Source organism: Symphalangus syndactylus, chromosome 10 (genome assembly GCF_028878055.3).
Source record: "Symphalangus syndactylus isolate Jambi chromosome 10, NHGRI_mSymSyn1-v2.1_pri, whole genome shotgun sequence".
NCBI lineage: Eukaryota > Metazoa > Chordata > Mammalia > Primates > Hylobatidae > Symphalangus > Symphalangus syndactylus.
The window spans coordinates 22436354-22449210 of record NC_072432.2 but is presented as its reverse complement, the minus strand read 5'-3'; the positions used below and the strand labels follow the sequence as shown (position 1 = coordinate 22449210).

Genomic DNA, 12857 nt, shown 5'->3' with positions numbered 1-12857 from the left:
AGTGGAAAATATTCTCATAGAAATGTTATATTCGGTTATCTCCTCAGGCAGTATTAGATTTTGCAACAAAACTGAGATAAAATTATTAATATCTGGACAAACACTACTATAATTTTTATGCTTACAGCTTGCGGGGGTGAATTAACTGGAGAAGGGGTCATTCGCTCGCCTTTTTTTCCTAACGTGTATCCTGGAGAAAGAACCTGTAGGTGGACCATCCACCAGCCCCAAAGCCAAGTCATTCTCCTCAACTTCACTGTCTTTGAAACTGGAAGTTCTGCCCACTGTGAAACAGATTATATTGAGGTAAGAGGGAAAAAAATCTTTGAATTTGTATTTGGTTGTATATTATAAAAAATATTATGGGTTGTTGTCTTCAAATCTGTTATAGAAAATGAAAGTAGTTTATGTAGACCAATATGTCTTATGGATATATATGTAAAAATCCTCAACAAAATGCTGGTTCACTGAATCTAGCATAAAAAGAGGATTTATATACCATGATTAAGTGAGATTTGTCCCGAGAATTCTAGATTAATATAAAACCCCAGAATCAGTTAATGTAATACATGGTACCAATAAAATAAAGATCAAAAACTCCATGATCACCTCAATAGATGTGAGATCTGGATTTTGCTAGATTTGACAAAATTCAACATCCTTTCATGATGAAACACTCAACAAACTAGGAATAGAAGGAACCTTCCTTAATCTGATAATGGACATTCATTTAAAAACCCACATCTAACATCACATTTAATTGTGAAACACTAAATGGTTTGCCCCCATGGTCACAAAAAGACAAGAATGTCTGTTCTCACTACTTCCATTCAGCTGGAAATTCTAGCTAGAGCAATTAAGTAAGGAGAAGAGATAAAATGCATCCAGAATGAAAGGGAACGAGTAAAACTCTCTCTATTCACAGATAACATGACCTTGTATATAGAAAATCATAAGGAATACACACACATAAACAATTATTAGAACTAATCCATTCAGCAAGTTGTGGGTTATGAGATCAAAATATAGAAATCTTTCTTTTTCTATACACCAGCAATGAACAATTTGAAAATGAAATCAAGGAAATAATTCCATTTACAATAGCATTAAAAATAATAAACATCAAGGAATACAGTTTTAAAAATAAGGGTAAAACTTGTCCTCTGGGACTATAAAACGTCCTTGAGGGAAATTTAAAAAGACCTAAATAAATGGAAAGACATTTAAGGTTCATGGATTAGAAGACAATATTGTTAAGATGGCAATACTCCCTAAAGTGAGCTAAAGGTTCAATTCAATCCCCATAAAAATCACAGATGGCTCTTTTAAAAAAATACACAAGCTGATTGTAAAATTCATATGAATATGCAAAGGAACCAGAATAACCAAAATGTTCTTGAAAAATTACAAAGTTGAAGGACTCACATTTCCTGATTTCAAAACTTAGAACAAAACTACAATAATCAAGACAGTATCTTATTGAAGTAAGGATATAAATACAGATCTATGGAACACAATTGCAAGTCCAGAAGGGAACACGTACTTTTATGGCCAATTGATGTATGAAAATGATGCCAAAACATATCAATGGAGAAAAATCATTTTTTCAACAAATGGTGCTCAATAGCCACACGCAAAATTATGGCGCTGGACCCCTTCCTTATAGCGTACACAAAAATTAACTAAAAATGGATTATAGACCTAAATGTCAGAGCTAAAACCATGAAACTCTTAGGAGAAACCTAGGAGTAGTCTCTATGCCCTTCAGTTTAGGCAAAGCCTTCTTAAATATGACACGAAAAGCACAAACAAAAAAAGAGAAAAGAAAAATAACTTCCTCAAAATTAAAAACAAATAACTTGATTTTTAAAATGGGCAAAGGAGGCTGAGCACAGTGGCTCACACCTCATCCCAGTACTTTAGGAGGTCAAGGTAGATGAACTACTTGAGCTCAGGAGTTCAAGACCAGCCTGGGCAACATAGTGAGACCCCATCTCCACAAAAAATTTAAAAAATAGTTGAGTGTGGTAATACACGCCTGTAGCCTCAGCTACTCAGAAGGCTGTGGTGGGAGGATCACTTGAGCCTGGGAGGTAGAGGCTGCAGTGAGCTATGATTGTGCCATTGCACCCTAGCCTGGGTAACAGAGTGAGACCCTGTATCAAAAAAAAAAAAAAAATGCCAAAAACAAAAGGACACACCCATAGGATGGCTATAATAAAAAGAGTCAGATAACGGTGTTGACAAGGATGTGGAGAAATTGGAACCTTTATACACTTCTGGTGGAGATGTAAAGTGGTACAGCCACTTTGAAAAACAGTTGGCAGTTCCTCAAAAAGTTAAACATAGAGATACCATTTGATCCAGCAATTCTACTTTTAGATACATTCTCAAGGGGAATGAAAATATATGTCCACACAAAAATTTGTATGTGACTATATCTACAGTCATCATCTATAATAACATATACAAATAGCAAAATGCAATCATTATTTTTAATTTTAAAAGTAGAAACAACGTAAGTGTCCATCAACTGGTAAACAGATAAATAAAATGTGGTATATCTTTACAGTGGAATATTATATGGCATTAAAAAAGAATGAAATAATGATCCATGCTACAACGTGGATGAACTTTGAAAATGTTATACAGTGTGAGAGAAGCTAGTCACAAAAGACCACATATTGTATAATACCATTTTGTTTGAAATGTCCAAAATAGGCAATCTATAGAGACAGAAAGTAGATTAGTGGCTGCCTGGGGCTCTGGTTTCAGGGGAATGGGGAGTGACTGCTAAAGGATATGAGTTTTTTTGGGGGGGTGACTAAAATATGCTTAAATTGATTGTATTCTCAAATTGATTTGTACTCTATTAAAAACTTTTCAGAAATAATTATTCTTGAAGCAGTTTTCAAAATTGATATACAACATAGTTGAACATATCTTCTCTAATTTTAGATTGGTAGCAGTTCCATTTTGGGTTCTCCTGAAAATAAAAAGTATTGTGGTACAGACATACCTTCATTTATAACATCTGTGTACAATTTTCTGTATGTCACATTCGTGAAAAGTTCTTCTACTGAAAACCATGGTTTCATGGCTAAGTTCAGTGCTGAGGATTTGGGTAAGAGATTGTCTCTCTTTTTTTTCCTCCTCTTGGGCTTGTATCAGAATAAGTGAATGATAGAAATAAATTATATGAAAATCATCTATACTGTGAAAAATTTTAAAGTGCACTCAAAGACAAAGAATATATATTTTCTGATCAACATTTATATCAAAAGTTAATTGTTACTTATTAATAAGAGAAAAATCAAGTTATCTTAAGTGGCATCTAAGAAACATTTTTCCTTTTAATCTTTGAAGAGGTTATTATCAGAGCCTTTTAATTTGAAATCCAGGTAGCTTGGTTACTTGCTGTGGTAATTGTAATTTTTATTTCAACAGCATGTGGAGAAATTCTTACAGAATCAACAGGGACCATTCAAAGTCCTGGCCATCCAAATGTCTACCCCCACGGTATCAACTGTACTTGGCATATATTAGTCCAACCTAATCACCTGATTCATTTAATGTTCAAAACATTTCATCTGGAGTTTCATTACAATTGCACAAATGACTACTTGGAAATTTATGACACTGACTCTGAGACATCCCTTGGAAGGTAAGGTTATTTTTGTTTGTTTGTTTAACAATAAAACTTCATTGATTTCCTGCTTCGGTGAAAGATCTTAAAATCGACCACGTTGTGTTACAAAAACCAGGTGAAATCCTCATGCTTCTTAATGACCATTTCTACGCAACTACTCTGTAGTTTTGGCCTGTAGGCATTAAGTTTTGACATCTGTATATATTCATGAAGTCAAAATCAAAATTAAAATAATGCGTATATCCACTACCCACGAAACTTTCTTCCTTTCCATTATAATTCCTTGCTTTTGCTCCTCACCCCCACCCACAGGAAACCACGAATCTACTTTCTATCCCTGTAGATTCGTTTGCATATCATCTAAATGGAATCGTACTATACGCACTGAATGTTTTTCTGACTTTCCTCAATTAGCATAATTTTTTGTTGAGCTTCTTGGATCCAAAGATTTGTAGTTTTATCAAATTGAAACATTTTTGACCACTGGTTCTTAAAATATTTTTCTGTCTTTCCTCCCCATTAGGGGCTCTGATTTCATGTATATTAGGCACTTGAAATTGTTCTACAACTCTCTTGATAGTCTGTTTGATTTCAAGCCTCTGTTCTCTGTGTGTTTTACTTTGGAAAGTTTCTATTACTATATATTCAAGTTCACTCATCTTTTCTTCTGCAATGTCAAATCTGCTATTAATTTTACCAAGTGTATTTTTCATCTTAGATATTGTAGTTTTCATTTTAGAAGTTCAATTTGAGTCATTTTATATATAGTCCATGTCTCTACTTTACACATGAATTTTTTTTCTCTAACTTAAAAAATCTATGAGATGTAGCTATTTTAATGACTTTATCTACTAATTCAAACATTTGGATTGTTTCCTGCTATGGTTTTATGATTGATTTTTCCTCTCTTTCTGAGTTTTACTTTCCCACGTCTTTTCATGTCTGAGTAATATTCAGTAGGATACAGACATTTGCAATTTTATGTTTTTGCCTGCTGGATATTGCCATATTCCTCCCGTAAGTATTCTTGAGCGTTGTTCTGGAAAGCAGTTAAGCTACTTTGGAAACAGGTTGATCCATTTCAGTTTTGCCTTTAAACTCATTTGTTTCCTGTCTCCGAAGGTTATTGCTTGATATCCAGTGTTTTGAGAGCCATTGTTTTATACGTTTTTGTCCAGGACTTTTGTTGTTTCAGGTGCAAAGTTAAATCTAGCCCCTGTTATTTCATTTCTGTTGGAAATGGAAATCTTTTGATATTTTAAAATTTCTTTATCTTGCATTTTATTTTCTTTATTTCTCATTCATGTTTTAAATATCTTTCTTATCCTACTCTTTGATCTTTTTAACTTTCTTCTTTTTCTTTTTTGGGAAGGTACTTAACATATCACCACTGCAAAATACAGAACGTTTGCTGAATGGCATAAACTATAATGATCTTCCCCAAATTTCATATACATGGGCGTATACGAAGGCATTTAAAATATCAATTAGTTCACCTACCTTTATTTTGATCAAGATATTAAATTTTTTTCACACTGCAATGGTATTATACACCAAATTTTCTTTCTTTTTCTCCTTTAGCAATTAACTTATCCATTTCTCCTACTCAACATTTCCTCTTTTTTTGGTTTCTATATTTGTTTTCTTTATCATTTTTTTGGTTAATTTTACCAAGTGTGCTTTCATTTGAGATTCCTATTATTTTGTCACTTCTTCCTACAGGTATTTCTCTAGACAAAAGCTCATGGCATTCTGTCTTTTATCACAACTCTCTTTTTAAGATTAATAGAATAGTTTTTCTGAGCTAAACTGCTTTTGTTCAGCAGAAACATGGCATGGCTGAATCATCACTCTTATCTCTTTATAAGTGAGCTGTTTAAGGACAATAGATTCCCTCTATAGGGATTACGATTCCAGGCACTGTTCTAAGTGCTTTATATACAGGGTATTAACTCATCACATTCTCAAAACAACTCTATGAAGTAGGTACTGTCATCATTCCCATTTTAGGGATGAGGAAGGCAAGGCACAGGGATTGAGTGATCTATGAGTTTAGATTGGAGAGATGACTCTGATTTTACGATATATTGTTTCCCTTGGTTGTATATGTTTATTACATTTCTATTAAAAAGTGTATTAAAATGCTATATGGCAGTCTAGTGTAGCTTTTACTAAACTTCTCATACATGACAACTCACATAGCCAGTCACATACCTAAAACAATTTCAGGGATATAATCATGAACAGGACAATCTTTAGTAAGTTTGCAAATCTTTTTTGCCTGAAATATATTTGTGTTTTAAGGTTGATGAGAGATAGAGAACAAAACTTATTATTGTATTTACATGTCCAAATTTTTGTTACATCATTTTCAATATACCAAACTAAAATACACACATCTGTCCTTTCTTTGTTTGGAATAGATACTGTGGAAAATCGATCCCGCCATCTCTCACAAGCAGTGGTAACTCATTGATGCTGGTGTTTGTGACTGACTCCGACCTCGCTTATGAAGGCTTCTTAATAAACTATGAAGCAATCAGTGCAGCAACAGGTAACAAAACAGCATTGCATATTCGGTTTTATTGGCTCCATTGCAAAACAGTGCTAATAGCTAAAACGCAATGAGAATACATCATCCGCAAACCTGTGGCACACAATGAGAGCTATATTTAGAATAAAGAGTAGTGACTTAAATACCTTCCTTATTAAAAGTAGTGACTAGATAAGAATATTGTATCAATATTAAATCTTCTAATTTTGGTAATTGTACTGTGGTTTTGTTAAAAGAATGTTTTTTCTTCCCTTAGGAACAATACACTGAAGTTTTTAGATGGTAAAGAAATATAATGTCTCCAAAGTACTCTGAATTGGCTGAGATAATAAGTGTGAATGTTTGTGTGTCTGTGCGTGTGTGTGTGTGTGTGAGACAGAGAGAGAAAGAGAGAGCAATGATAAAGTAATGGGAGCAGAATACAAATACATAATAAATCTGGGTAAAAAGAATTCAGGAGCTCATTCTTGCATCTTTTAAAATTCTATCAGAATGAAAAGTTACCAAAAAGACTGAATACTTATGTTAAGAAATTAGAAACAGAATAGCAACATATAAAAATTAGAGACTACCGCATGAAATTCCAGGGAAAGGAACTGAAGATTTCTTGGCAAAATATGCATTTCTCAATTTGACCTAATGAAGTTAATCTTTTCAGCATTTATTCCTTTCATTGTATTTTTTTCCTATTACTTAATTTCTCATTATTTCTATGCTCTTTGCAAATGAAGTATAGGAAACAAATCCATTTTACAGACAGGGTCTTTGAGGTAGCATGTGAACCAGAGATGCTCCCAGCCCCAAGAGCCTGTGCATGGGATTGATGAAGGAGTCACGTTTCGTTAGGCTCATATTTCCCTAGGATGTGTTCTTTTTTAGAGACTCTGAGCTTTCCTTTTGCATCATTGTATTAAAGGACCCAAATAACATCCAGCATAGACCCATAGTAGGCATATGGTGACCATGCCTTCCAAGCATCTCTCAGCCTTGGGATTACCCCAGCAGCATGGTACAATTCACCGAGCTCCCTCCAGAAAGAACTGGTAGCTTTTCCTATGTTGGGACATGCACCCTCTGACACACTCTTGCATCCTGAGAACCCCAGATGCTTGTCTTTTAAAGTCCCCACTCCCTAAAGTAAATAAAAGTTTAAACATCTCCCACTCAAAATCTTTACCCAATTTCCCATTTATTTCTCCTTCAGAGGGGCTGGCCACTACTCTTGATTTCAGGCAAAACTCTGCAGCCGTTCAAGTTCTATATTTGAAAGCATGGCTTTAGATTTGCTCCAGAATCCCAAGTGTAAGAGAATCAATCAATACTTTTCTCCCAGGTGGGAACCTCTGCAGGAGCAGTTCATTATCCAGCTCAAGCACAAGCGCATGCGAAATGGAATCTCTGGCAGTTACAATAGGCTATGGTGTGTGATTGACGTATTCACTGGACTTCATTCAGGTGGTTAACATCCAGTGACCAAAATTGGTTTCTTAAGAAATTATAGGGTGCACACAGTTTTTCATGCTGTTGTAGTTTTATCTGTCTTGTATGTTTGGCCCCAAAGCACACTGAATATTAGATCAGGATTTGGAGCAAGTCACTTGAACTCTCTAGGCCACAGTTTTCTCATCTGTAAAATTAAGGAATTGGATGTGGTAATCTTTGAGATGACTTCTGGCTTTAATCATCTATGAACATAATTTTAATTTGCTGCATGATAAAACTGGCTGTATCTTAGGTAACATATAATACAGGCAGGGCCTCCTGAAAATGTGGAAATCTTTGTAATGATATGCAAAGTAAGACATACCTTTGTAAAAGAATTCTATTACCACCCTAGCTTGTAAGGCAATATTTTGTGCAGAAAGAACCCAGAGCAGTTAAAATAATTGGGCAGGGAGGATATTAGATTTTAATTTTAAAAGTTTTCAGAAAGATAAGATACAGGTAAAATAAAAATGAGTCAGGAAAAGAGATAGAAGCAAACTGGACAGGAAAGGAAACTATAAAGAAAGAGCAGAAAAAAAGGCAAGCGATAAAAGCGAAGGGGAGACGATGTTTTCACAGAAACTCAAAGGATTCTCCAGCCGGCTTCCCTGTGCGATAATCATTACTTTGGCCTCTATTTGGTCTGCATAAGGCTGAAATCACAGACGAGGGAGTGTTTGCTTTCTGTCCCTGGGCTGAGCCCGGCTGGTCACTGTGCCCGCTTGTTGTTGGATGAACTCATAGGTCTGACTAACACAGTCAAGCCATTCTAAATAGCAATCAGATGACGAGATCCAGGAAGACACAACACACCTTCTGTTTATAATTCTGGAGCCTGTCACAGTTTCCCATAGATCAAGACCTGAGAGATCGGCTCTCATGCATTGCTGAGGGGGGATCCTGCAGCATTTTTTAGGGAAGGGCTGGTGTCAGGAGACTGAGCTGGGGTTGGGCTGGTGACACCAGGTGGTGGACTAGTTCTCTAAGGCAGTGGCTAGACCTGGAAGGTAGCCAGAGTCAGAGTGAGCTGCTGGTGTGGAAACACAGAGATGCTAGGACTCATTCTTTTCAGGTGTCATTGTATGTTGGATATTTTCTGCAGAATAAAATAGCATCAGGGAAAAGCATCAAGGGAAGCTCAGTCATTGGCCCTCATCTTACTTTATTGCTCTAACAGAAGTTATTTCCAAAGCAGTAATGTTGGTATTTGGTTGTTGATTTCTAGCTCCTGGGCCCAACAGGTGTGAGTTTGCCTGCTGAAGTCTTTCCTGTCTTCATCTGATAAAGGTTAAGTTTCCGGATTTGAGTTTGGATAATTTTCCATCTGTAGTCTGTGCCATGTGGCTATGATGTCAGCCCCAAAATATGTGTTTGGGAGAAAAAAGATTGGCTTCTTGTGATTACTCGGACTTCCTCCCTTGTTACTTTGTTTCTGCCTTTATCAAGATGTGCCTGGGAAAACAGAAAGAAAAGAACTAACAAGTACAAGGTTAACAGGTTAAAACTCTTACGAAGTTCTTAGGAACTACAAGACTAAGCTTTAATTTAACGTATTAGATTTTGCTCAAACTACAAAATATTTGAATCCTGAGAGAATGTAATTGACTAATGTTATCAATTTAAAGCAAAATTTTATATTCTATTAACATGTATTGCGTATACATTAATAAATAATCCTGCTAAGAGGGAACTTTAAAAGTATAAACAGGAACAGATAAATGTACCTGATTCATTTTAAACTTTAATATTAGAGGAAAACCTATTTAACATCTAGTCCAACGTTTTTCAAACTGCAATTCATGACTCATTCATGAGTCATGAAATTAATTTATTCGGTTGCTACTTGTGATTGTTAAAAGTATGGAGTAGAATAGAAAGGAATAGGAGAGAAAGTATCAGAGTTTATCATACAAAGTTAGGTGCCGCTTCATGAGACCTGTTTGCAGTATCTCTGTGCACGTGGGTAGTTAATGTAAATGTATTTTTTAGGGTATGTCAAGAAAGTTTGAAGCACAAATCTATTCCAGTTACCTTAATTTTTAAATGAGGGAGATAGAAGTCTAGGATATCCTCCCAAGAATACATAGCTAATTGGTTTGAAAGTCAGACTAAACAACTGAGTCCCGTCTTAGAATCCATTTCTTTTGCCACGTCTAGGTTAGCTCTTAGAAACGCTCTAAATGAACTGCATATAACAGCTAGTAACATTTAATTCAGGGCTATCATCAAACTGTGGTGAATTTTTCATATTTCCTGCGAAGTGAAAACCTTCACCATTGTCCAGGGAAATGGCCAAGGATGATCACAACAACAACACAGGATAAGAGATGAGCCCTACTGGGCTTTCTTGGCCTCCCTCCTTCCCAAGGCAGGGTTCCCACCTACTCATCAGTGGGTGGTTAGTGCTGTTTTTTATCAGTGATCCTGGAATGAGCTCAGAAGAGGCATCTAGGAGTGCAAAGTTAAGAAATGATGACAAACATGCCCAAAGAGGCCTTCTTTACACTAAATGGGTAAAGAGAGTTCTGTTTCTATTTTAAAACTTCAGTTTGGGAGTGTAGTGTTCTCAAATTCTAGTGTTCATAAGAAATTTGAGATGGGAGATTTTCTTGCTATAAATTCAGGCACCTGGGCCCCACCCAGAAATTCTGATTAAAATAGGTCTAGGGTGCTTGTTCACCAAGCAATTCAAGGGGTTCTAATGAAACTTTGTAGTTTATCAAGGACTCTGAAAGTCAAGCCTTAGCATGTGAATTGCTGTAGAATTACAAGGGAGATACAACAGTGGATTGGACTGTAACTGCTCATAGAAAGTACTATTCATGACACAGGGAAAGGGGATGCTGTAGGGAGGTCAGAAGTCTTGGTCCTACTCTCAGCCTTGAAACTAATTAGGAATACTTTTGTTTGTTTGTTTTTGGATTTGTTGTTGTTGTTTTTGTTGTTTGTTGGTTTGTTTGTTTTTTGAGATGAAGTTTCACTCTTGTTGCCCAGGTTGGAGTACAATGGCAAGATCTCGGCTCACGGCAACCTCTGCCTCCTAGGTTCAAGTGATTCTCCTGCTTCAGCCTCCCAAGTAGCTGGGATTACAGGCATGGTCACCATGCCTGGCTAATTTTGTATTTTTAGTAGAGACAGGGTTTCACTGTGTTCGTCAGGCTGGTCCTGAACTCCTGACCTCAGGTGATCCCCCCCGCCTCAGCCTCCCAAAGTGCTGTTATTACAGGCATGAGCCACCGCACCCGGCCATAATTTGGAATACTTTGGACAACTCACAAGCCTCTCTGATTCTTTCTATCTGCCTTGAATTCTGTATTCTTTGCTACGACAGATTCAGATACTTTCCCTCTGGAAAAGGTGTTGTAGTAAGTCAATTCGTCTTTTAAAGATTTACTTTCTTACTGGCTACTGTTTTCTCATAACTTTGTATGTACAGGTGTCCCAGCACTTCTTTGTTCAGTTCATTTATCTTGTTTGTTATATTTCTTACTCCTTAGAATAAAAATGCAACAAAATGCTTAATCATTAAATTCTGAGTTCCCTACTTGTCTTCATCCTTAAATTGACATTTCCTGTGTAGAAAAACCAGGGATTGTGGCCAGGCAGGGTGGCTTATGCCTGTAATCCCAGCACTTTGGGAGGCCGAGGCAGTCGGATCACCTGAGGTCGGGAGTTTGAGACCAGGCTGACCAACATGGAGAAACCCAGTTTCTACTAAACATACAAAATTAGCCAGGCGTGGTGGCTCATGCCTGTAATCCCAGCTACTTGGGAGGCTGAGGCAGGAAAATTGCTTGAACCTGGGAGGCAGAGGTTGCGGTGAAAGAAAATCGCACTGCTGCACTCCAGCCTGGGCAACAAGAGTGAAACTCCATCAAAAAAAAAAAAAAAAGAAAAAGAAAAAGAAAAGAAAAACCAGGGATTGTTAAAGAGAATAGGATTTGGAACGAGGGGACTTGGGTTCATATTTTATCTTGGCCAAGTCTGAAATAAGTGTCTTTTAGAATTTAATCTCCAGGAACCTGAGATCTCTCATCTACACCTCTCTAGAAAGTGGGGTGATAATGCCTGGCTGTTTTGCAAAGTTGAGGAAGACAAAATGAGACATTCAATGTGAAAATTACATTAGAGTTGTAAAGGACCATGACTTTGCCAGATATAAAATGTGATTCTCAATGTGCAAGGACAATTTTACAATAGCTACTTTGCTTGTTTTTATATGAATCTGCACTGGTCATCTGAGAGGGAAAAGACAAAGCAATGACCATGACCACCTAGCAGAAAATTGTAGCCAAATGTTGGGTTTGATTGAGAAGGCTTCCTCTTTCTTAAGGGAGAAACTGAACCTGTAATTATATCTTCCCTCGGGTCTTCACTTTGAAGGATGCTAAACCAAATATGTCTGTGGAAGCAGATAATGGCTCCTGGGTTGGCTGTTTATTTAGCACATTCCTAGAATATCTGAGGTCATATGGATTCATTCAGAAACCAAACGTTTCATAAGTGATTTCAGAAAGCATAGCCTAAAGATTGAGCCTCAATGTAACTGGATAATCACATAAATCATCCCATAATGCAAAGCAGGAAGGAGCTGGAGCAGTTCCCCATAATCTAGAGTCTCCCTATGAGATGCATTCCTCTCTCCACAGGATCAGTTTATCCTATTTCTGTGGCTCAAATTTTATGGGACTGATATCATTGTTGCTTTGTGGTTTGGAGGGTTATACATGTTTCTCATTTTCCCCTTTGATAATGAGCCAAGTCCTGTGTTACAAAAACTTATTTGAAAATGTTTAGTGAAGGCAAAATACATTGTGAGTTTTAGAAAAGTCTAGTTTTGTGATTTTTGTAATGGTCCACAGAAGGCATTTGTATGTTTTCTCTTTTCTTTCTTTACTTTTTTTTTTTTTGAGGTTGGTCAGAGAGAAAAATATGTGAGTTCTGCCAAACAGTTGCCTTTGATCCTCAGAGATATGCTTTTCCATTGCTAGTTCAGTTGAATTTAGGGGATAGAAAAAATGTACTTTCATTTTTCACTTCTTTGTAAATGTTCTTAGACCATAATAAAAGGCTAAACTGATATTGGATATGAATTTTCCTTTGGCAATATAAGATAAAATAAAAGGCATAGATACATTTTTATCTTTGCATTTTGTATTGATGTAATAA

At 36.4% G+C, this 12857-nt stretch overlaps 1 protein-coding gene across 1 annotated transcript in view; it reads left to right on the top strand.

Annotated features, from left to right (window-relative positions):
* The window catches only part of CUBN (cubilin), a 305495-nt gene that overhangs the window by 57724 nt on the left and 234914 nt on the right, over positions 1 to 12857 (top strand). The window contains exons 19-22 of the mRNA XM_055296673.2: positions 128 to 306; positions 2959 to 3124; positions 3448 to 3664; positions 6073 to 6203. Of these exons, the coding sequence (XP_055152648.2) occupies positions 128 to 306; positions 2959 to 3124; positions 3448 to 3664; positions 6073 to 6203 (693 nt within the window). The remainder of the gene's footprint in view (positions 1 to 127; positions 307 to 2958; positions 3125 to 3447; positions 3665 to 6072; positions 6204 to 12857) is intronic.